Source organism: Bidens hawaiensis, unplaced genomic scaffold (assembly GCF_021521415.1).
Source record: "Bidens hawaiensis isolate Kalapana, Puna unplaced genomic scaffold, B.hawaiensis_p1.1 tig00000864_1, whole genome shotgun sequence".
Lineage (NCBI taxonomy): Eukaryota > Viridiplantae > Streptophyta > Magnoliopsida > Asterales > Asteraceae > Bidens > Bidens hawaiensis.
The window spans coordinates 2,618,462-2,628,077 of record NW_027491050.1 but is presented as its reverse complement, the minus strand read 5'-3'; the positions used below and the strand labels follow the sequence as shown (position 1 = coordinate 2,628,077).

Below are 9,616 nucleotides of genomic sequence, written 5' to 3'. Positions count from 1 at the left end.
CCAGATCGACTGGCTTGTTAGCAGTCGGGTAGCGGAGCTGTCCGGACAGCAGTACAGCGTGCCACCGCCACCACCCCCCAGTTTTGACCACGAGGTGAGCATGTTTGGCGTGAGACGCGGACGGGGCGACGACGTGGATGCCGCAGACGGTTTGGGGCCTAGGCGCAGGGGAGATGACGACGCCGACGTTGGCGCGGCGTTCGCGGGCCACGCCGACGGCTTGGGCATGGACGACTTCCTGCCGTAGATTTTTATGTTATTTTTATGTTCTAGTTGTCATATTTTCTTTTATCTGTACAGTTTATCAATATAACAATGATTTTTGGTATATATATGTGTTAATTGTTTTCACCGAAATAATATTAAATATTAAATAAATAATTAATATATAATGATAATAATGATAAATAACATTAACAATAATAACAAAATAAAAAACATAAAAAAAAATAAAAATACATAATAAGACAAAATTGGTGTCGCTAAAAAATCCGCCCAAAATACCTAAATCAGATAAAAGTGTGAGAGAAGTTAATATTAACTTGAAAGTACCAGAACCACTTGCTTATTCTTTCCCAATGGTTTCGGACTCCGAGATCATGGAGCGGCTCCGGCAGTTCCTCAGCACCTCCGATTTCACCACCACCACAACCGCCAGCATTCGCCGGCAGCTAGAGCACGATTTCGGAGTCGATTTATCCGACAAAAAGGCCTTTATTCGCCAACAAATCGACCTGTATCTCGAACAAAACAATAACGAAGAAGATGAAGATGAGGTTGACGTGGAACAACAACAAGCCGGCAATGGCAAAAGCGGCGGTAGCAAAAAACCAGGGTTTGATGTTAACTCTTTAATTTGGACATTATTATTATTACGTTTGAATAAGCTATTGATTGATCGATTTGCTATAATTAGAAGTACATACATTGCACTTCAATTACTACTTTTTTCTTTTGGTACCTTGTAATTCATGTGTTCTTTGTTTAGTGAATTTTGGCTTTTGTTAGTATATACAGGCCGTTAATTAGGGTTAGGTTGTAAATCGTGAAATGGAATTTTTTTCTAGAGTTGTTGGATTATTTTTGCCCAAAATGATATGAAGTTATGCATGTTTAGGTCAAAGAAAGAGAACAAAGAGGTGCAGAAAAAAGGAGGTGGCTTTACAAAGTTATGTAGTCTTTCTCCTCAACTTCAGAAATTCACAGGGGTATCTGAATTAGCTATAACAGAGGTACTTAAAGCACTCTGCAACATTTCTTATGTTGGTTTTAATAAGCGCGCCTACCGGGTCAAATTTGGTCCAAGTTAGGGTGTGTTGGAGGCTTATAGGTAAAGACATCCAATGGGGCAATGAAATTATGAATTGTAAAAGAGATGAGAGAGATACCGCTTCTGGTTGTACATAAAGCAACACCTCGCATAGGGTGTAAACGAGCCAAGTAGAGCCTGAGCTCGACCAGGCTCTAGCTCGGCCCGTTAACCTCGTGAGAGTTTGAGCTCTAACTTTATAACTCAAGCTCGGCTCGTGAGCAGTTTCAAAGCGTGAGGTTGGCTTGTTTGTTATTTATTAGTTAATTATTTTTAAATATATTTTAATTATAATTTTTATATGTAACGTAATATATATTACTTTGTTACTTTTTTGTTAGAATTTTATACATAGTAATTGTTATGATATAATTATATATTCAATATCTTAACTAAAACTATATATATAATAGACTTGTTTAGATCCACGAAATAGCTTGATCTCAGTTAGCGAACCTCCCGTTGGGGCTCGTTTATATTAAAAAAGCTTAATTTTTGCTTGATTCAAGCTTTATCAAGTAGCACACGAACGGGTTGGCTCATGAGCAGTTATTAAAGTGTGTGGCTGGCTCGTTTGTTATTTATTAGTTAACATATCTATCTACTTATATTTATTTTTTAAATATATATTTTGATTATATTTTTATATATAACATTGTATATATTATTTAGTTATTTTTATCATAATTTTATATATAAATATACATAATACACTCAACATCTTAAATAAAAACTATATAAATAATAGACTTGTTTAGTTTCATGAACTAGCTCGAGCTCGATAGTAAGCATCAGGCTCGGGCTCGTTTATTAAACAAGCTTGTAGGTTCGATTCGAGGGTTTGGCGCTCGTTTACACTGCTAGCCTTGCACACTGGATTTTGGGACCAAAACGCCTTGGAGTGCCTTCAGGCTTCATAAAACCGAGTCTCTATGTTCTTTTGTTTTAAGTTTTGTGATTATACGTGTGAGATTTTTTTTTTCTGGATATATATTATACTAGGTTATAGACCCATTTATTACACGGGTTGTATAATAAAAACAACATAATTCATAAATCAGTAAATGCTTGTTATAAAAATGATATAGTTCGTATTACGGGGTAAATAATGAAAGAAAATTTCAGTTAATAAAAAGTTTTATGAACAAACTTATTTTTTTTTTATAAAAACCTTTTATAATAATATTAGAGAAATCATTATTATTTAATAAGGAGAGAGGCGGTAGAAAAAAATTATAAAAAGAATTAAAGAACTATGTATAACTGATGGGAGAGAGAGGTAGGAGAAAAAGGCCATGTGACAAAAAGGTTACTCTTTGTTATGTACTATAGATACATTTTGAAAGCATGTTTATTATAGGTTGTTAAACAACTTTGGAGTTACATTCGAGAACACGATTTGCAAGATCCCGCCAATAGAAGGAACATACGTTGTGATGGACCGTTACAGGAACTTTTTGGTGTGGATACTATAGACATGTTCCAAATGAACAAGGCTCTTTCAAAGCATATATGGCCGTTAAATTCGGATGGCGGTAATACATTTTTAGTTCTCTCATCATGTATTCATATTCTTTTTTTTCCCTAAAAATATGCAGCATCCCATTAATTTTTTTTATTCATGATTGCAGCTCCAGTAAGTGCAGAACCAAATGCAGAAAAGCTAAAGAAGGAGAGAGAAGAAGGTGTGTTGTATTGGCATGCATTGTTAAAATTATTATTTTTTATTGGAAGCAAAATAAAACAAAAGGAAATTTAACAATTACATTACAAAAAACTAAATTTTTCCAGAACAAAAAAACAAAACAACAAACTTAAATTGTTTTAACTTTTTAATCATGGTTCATATTTATTAAATTTTGTGCTTCTTAAATACGAGAACAAAAAACAAAATGAACAAACTTCAATAGCTTAACTTTTTGAATGACGGTTCATTTTTTTGTTTGTTTTATATTTTGTGCTTCTTAAATATAAGTATACATATAATGTTTGCATACATAAAAAACCAAACAAACACGAACGGGATATGTCCGGGCTTGTTTGTTTAACTTCAATTGAACATGAACAATTAAATGAACAGGGTTTACTTATTTGTGTTTGTTTCTTAAAGAAAATGAGCATGTTCGCGCTTGTTTACGCTCGTTTGCTAATAGTATAAACGTGTAAACGAAACCAAACAAACACGAATGGGATATGTCTGGGCTTGTTTGTTTAACTTCAATTGAACAAATGATTAAACATGAACAATTAAACGAACAAGGTTTTCTTATTTGTGCTCGTTTCTTAAAAGAAAATGAGCATGCTCGTGTTTGTTTATGCTCTTTTGTTAATAGTATAAACGTGTAAACGAACAAACGTAAATGAACATAGATGAACAAACATAACCGACCAAACACCAATTAAAAGTAAAGATGAACATCTGTATTTAAGGCCTAAAACTTTAGTAAGCAATCAATCATACCTAGTTTAATCCCACTCATAGAGTAGGGTCTAGGGAGGGCTTAAATAGAAACAAACCTTTGTTGGGTTATGAAGGCCTTTGGGCCGGTTTTATTAGGAGGCCCAGTTTTGGTTCCTAATTATGTTTAACCCTAATATTGTTTATTATATATATCCCATCATGTAATTGTAATCTTTGTTATGAGCTAATAAGAAAACCTAGTTGCAGCCCGTGGACGTAGGTCCCCTCGCGGGGACCGAACCACGTTAAATTCTTGTGTTGTTTATATTTTCGTTTATGCGTGTTTATCGTTGTGCATGTGTGTGTTGTTTCGCTTCCGCGCGCCGCTTTGTTCCTAACAAGTGGCATCAGAGCTTTGGCTTGTTGGACACACGGTTCGTTGCACTGGTAACGATTTCGCAAAAGGTTTTGGTTCGAATCTGTTTTTTGGTGATTAGGGTTGGGTGGGTCCGTCGCCCTGAATAACTCCTGAAGGTCGTCAGTTTTTTTATTGGTTCGATAGAAGGTCAAAAGGTTTTAAGGGAGTTGCCTATTGTCGGCTAGGATTGCCGACTGAGTATGTCGCCGGAAAACCGAGATACTGGTTTGAGTAACCAAGGTTCCTTGGATGTCGTCGTAAAACAAGACAGGTGGTTAACTGTTTGTGTTGCGAGGGCAGGGTTTTGGATCAGTTTGGCTGGGTCTTGAGTCGCCGGAATCTGTGGCCGGAGTCGTAGTCTGGTTAATCGCCATGGAAGATGAGGATGACGACTTGATTTGAGGTCACGTACTCCTTTTGGTTTGTGATGTTTTGTTCTCTTGGGATGTGTGTGGTTCACCCAAGAACTTTTGGGGGTGATGGTACGTACACTGTACACACACACCAAAAAAAAAAAAATAATAATAATAATAATAAAAATAAAAATAAAAAAATAAATAAAAGGGAAATAGTTTATTACTATTTTCATTATTTTTGGTTATTTGACCAAGACATGTTATTTTACCAAGGAGTTAAGGTTTTTTTTTCAAGTTTAGGTTTTGGCGTTATCATCAACCATAGTTATTTTAATTGGGTTTTGTGAAGATCGTTTGGGTTCGGGTTCAGATTTGTTTGCAAGAGATTAGTCTGAGGTAACTTTATATAGTTTATTTACAGTTAGTTGATTTATCGGTTATTGCAAGAGCAAATCGGTTTATTTGGCAGTCATCTGTTGAACAATCGTCAAGTTTAGGCCCGTGCCCTTGCTGTGTCTGTTCACTGTTTCCGATTTGTTCTCGTTTGTTATTGCTATAACTGAAGACGAGATGGTTATGATTGGAATGTTGACAGTTATGGATTTTGGTTGATTGGTTTGTCATGTGAACTTGGATATAGTACTGGTGATGGATAAACTTGGAGAAAATGGAACCAGCGGGTGTGCTGGTGACGGCATAAATGAAAAAAAAATGAGGTTAGTGGCAAGTCATGTAAACTATTGCTCGTTTGGATGATCTTTCGGTTAGGGTTTGAGTTAACTGATCGTGTGTATGGTCATAGAACCCTTGGTACCGCTTGATTTCATGAAAGTTCTACTGTTGTTATAGCTGTTTGCCTGTTAGCTGGTTCGAAACTGTGATTATTACTTCTTGTTCGTTTGGAATTGTAAAGTTATATCTTGTTTGGTGGTGATCAGTGGTACACCATTTGAGAGGTTCAGGATCTCGTGTTGGGTAAAGTTATTTGCCGGGATAGTACGAGTGGGGTTCATCTCATGGAGTGTTGGTGTGGCATGGGTTGGGATAACAGAGACAGTGGGAGCTGGGCATAGTCGACTTGGTAGGTTGCGTAAAGGTGAGACATTTTAAGAGTCGATGTCGAAAGGTTTGGAATTCTGCTTTTGAGAATGTATCTGGGGTTGATGCATTGGGACTCAGTGAAGGCGGTGACGATTCTTGGGTTCAAGATTATGGTATGCTTTATTTGTTACTCACTTCAATGAAGCATTGTTGAATCTTTTAATTAAAGACTTTTGGAAGATACGAGTTTTTTTTGTATCGTCGGAAGAAGTGAACCAACTTCCGAGTTATAAGGTCTTGGCTCGCTGAATCGGGTAGAGCTAAGGGGTTTCAGTTTGCAGACATGAAGCCTAGAGCCACGAGGATGTCAGCTTGAGTGTATTCAGAGGTCTGAACATGTTCGGGGTTTTGGTAACAGTGGGAGCACGCAGGTGTGTTCTAGGTTTGTTTCCAAAGGGACGTTGGGTTCGGAGGACCAGGAATCCGAATGTGAAAATCTCTCCTGGTATAGTCTGCTGATTTGGAGAGTGTTTATCCTCTGGAAGTCTTTGAAGCCGGTTGTGTGAGTAAGTGAGGGTCGGTTAAGATTGAGGATGAGTCATTGGCGAGTTTTGTCATGGCTGGGTCTGGGATGACCGGATTGGAGTTCTCGGGAGCTTCAATAGGCCTTTTAGGTAACTGATGAGAAGGGCGGATGCAACCAGGGTATGGATTGGTAGAAATCTTAGTTTTTTCCTAGAGAACTGGAGGCTTGGAGAACTTCTTTTGTTGAAGTTTTAGCTAGTTCTTGGAACTGGAGGCTTGGTAGATTTCTATTACTGAAGATTACTAGAGTTACTGGATGAATGAGATTGTTATATTTACTTGGATGGCAGGCTGGAATTTATCGCAAGGCCTTCAAGTGGGAGATTGTTGGGTTATGAAGGCCTTTCGGCCGGTTTTATTAGGAGGCCCAGTTTTGGTTCCTAATTATGTTTAACCCTAATATTGTTTATTATATATATCCCATCATGTAATTGTAATCTTTGTTATGAGCTAATAAGAAAACCTAGTTGCAGCCCGTGGACGTAGGTCCCCTCGCGGGGACCGAACCACGTTAAATTCTTGTGTCGTTTATATTTTCGTTTATGCGTGTTTATCGTTGTGCATGTGTGTGTTGTTTCGCTTCCGCGCGCCGCTTTGTTCCTAACAACCTTACCCCTATCCTATGGGATAGAGAGGCTGCGCCTAGCGAGACCAGCAACTTCAAGGGCACGAAGAACAAAGATGAGGTAAATAAAAACACATGCAAGCAGCACCAAAAAAACATGCACCTAACACGCAACACAAACAATACATAAAAATCTGATAGTAGCGGAGTAGCGAAAGGGCAAAAAACATGAAGGCATACACAATATGTGAAAAACTAAATAATTTCCAACCCCCCCCCCCCCCCCCCCCTTCCCAATACGTCTCAACGAGTTCCTGTCACTGATCATGTCCTTGGAGAGATGCAAGTCTAACAAATCCCACCTAATAATCTGCTCTTCCCTAAAAATTTGATAAAACTAGCCTAAATTGTAAGAGGTGATGATTTTATTCATTAAACTAAACTGTAATCTACCTAATTATTTAAATGACTGTATAAAAGAACATAAATGAATGAGCCTAAACAAAGATGAACAAACAAAACTAAACATAAAAGAACGAACGATACCCTGTTCATATTTTTTGCTTTAACCAAATGAAGAAAACTATGTTTCATGTCCGTTCATATATGAAAAACGAACATCCCGCCAAACGGTTCACTGAACGTTCAGTTTGTTTACAAGCCTAATTCACTTTGTTCTGCGTGTTTTCGAAAAGAACTGTGTTTTGCACTTTTGCCTAGAACCCTCTCCTGCTTATTATACTTTGGTATTCATTTTATAATTTTTCATCTAGTTGCTACATTATAACTAAAATAAACGGTTAATTTGTGACAGAGGAGGGAAATAACAATTTGATGGAAAGAATGTTATCATCTCAACCATTATGGATGTACTTAATATTATTATCAGTGTAGAAGTATGTGATTTGATCGTCCTATTCAAGTGCTTGAATGAAAAACATATAAAAGTGCATACAAGTTTTTATCTTTTTCCAAATAAAAGTTTTGCTTGCCTTTTTAGATTCAGGTGAGCCAAAAAGAAAGGAGAAGCGGCAGAAGGGAGGTGGCGGGGGTGGTAGTGGTTCTGGTCTTATGGCTCCGATTCTGCTTTCAGAAGCTTTAGTGAAATTTCTTGGAACCGGTGAAAACGCATTGGCGCGTTCAGATGTCGTGAAGAGAATTTGGGACTACATTAAACAAAATAACCTTCAGGTTTGTATGTCTTAACTTTTAATTGGTATGTGTAAAATAATTATCTTTACCCAACAAAAAAATTAATATCAAATATGCCATTCAAAGTGCTTCATATTTCACATACACGCATTTCTTAATACACGCATTTCTTAATACGATTTGTAAAATGGTCATTATGCCCTTATCTTTTTCTTTACACTCATAGACTATACTAAACTATGATATCCTAATACAAGTTTTGAGGGAAGCACATCAATGTAGTAAACTAGTAAATTCGAAGATGGGTATATTTGATATTAGGGCAAATTACAGTTTTCATCCTTTATGTATAGGGTTCTTTGTAGTCGTGGCTCGTGTCCTTTAACATTAATAAGTACAAAAAATGTCTTTGAAGTTCATATGTTGACATGTTGTTATACTTTTCTTCCTTTCTACAAACCGGGTTAACTTTTCATTGTTAATGTTTTTTAAAATGGCCAGTTTACCCTTATTTAAGAAGATAGAAAACGATTTTTTGTAAATTTCAAATATTATATAGTAAAATAAAATTTGTCCTTTATGTATTACCCAAGTTATGAAACATGCCTTTTAGATGGAAGTTACACTGAGTTTCATTTGTTTTGAAAAGTTATCACGCTTTATGCTATTTCCACTAACATAATTTTACTTTTTGAGGTTAGTTTTATGAAAAATGACCATTTTGCTCTTACCCCTTAAAGGAAGTAATGTGCAACAGGTGTAATTTTCAAGCTTAAGTGGCACGTTTCGTAATTTGGGTATACATAAAGGACAGTTTGCAAATATTTTATTGTTCTCTCTCTCTACATGAAGGACAAAACTGTATTTTTCTCTTGATATTATGAAATTTATAAGTATGAATATCATCATGCATGTCACTAACTGGGTTAAAACATTGACCATTTTACCCTTATTTAAAAAAAAAAAAAAGTAAAATAATATCAAAGGTATTGTTCTCTCCCTCTCTACTCTCTGTCTACCCTCTCTACATAAAGGACGAAAATTGTAATTTAGCATTGATACTATGAAATTTTTTCTGTAAATATGATATTATATCACTCATTTAGAGGGATATATGAAATTATCAATTTTTATATTGTTGGTCAATCAGACAATGTTATCTTGTTCATAATATTGAAGGATCCCTCTGACAAAAGAAGAATATTATGTGATGAGAAGCTAAAAGAACTCTTTGATGTGGACACGTTCAATGGATTTACTGTTTCAAAACTTTTATCAACTCATTTCATAAAGGCTGAAAGGTGAAGAAGCTAAGAGCATGAAGTTTTGCTTTAACTATTTATCATCTCTAACTGTGACTGCCTCTGTTATAACCCTAGTGACATGTATTATGCTGTATCTGTTAGCTGTTACAATGAACATGTAGAAAACAGAAGGTGGCTATTTTGAAAACCAAATGTGCCTTGCGGTTTAATTAATATGATTTCCACTTGTGATCTTCTATTGCTCGGCTCGTTTGTTTTGTTATGTATAGGTTTATTTTGTGATTTTCTGGTGTAAGAAGTTGAAAAGTATTTGTGATGGTAATGCACAGCTGAATTGTGTTTGTTGTTCTTGTGATTGTAACCTTGTCCAAAATACCTTGTAATTGTTTTAACCGATCCGTTTTTTAAAGTTAGTTGTTTGTATTTGTAAGGTGTAAATTGCGATGTGTAAATCTTGACAAAAAAAATGAAAATTGGTGTGTAAAACAAGTGAAATGGACAACTTGTGATTGTAAATAAAGTTT

General features: G+C 36.0%; 1 protein-coding gene across 1 annotated transcript; it reads left to right on the top strand.

Moving 5' to 3' along the window:
• The first annotated feature begins 578 nt into the window (after positions 1-578).
• LOC143543136 (upstream activation factor subunit UAF30-like) lies at positions 579-9,225 on the top strand. The gene is made up of 6 exons (XM_077035530.1): positions 579-835; positions 1,118-1,232; positions 2,670-2,844; positions 2,941-2,994; positions 7,676-7,866; positions 9,007-9,225. The coding sequence occupies exons 1-6, from the start codon at positions 579-581 to the stop codon at positions 9,130-9,132; spliced, it is 918 nt and encodes a 305-aa protein (XP_076891645.1). The 3' UTR covers positions 9,133-9,225.
• The last annotated feature ends 391 nt before the right edge of the window (positions 9,226-9,616 follow it).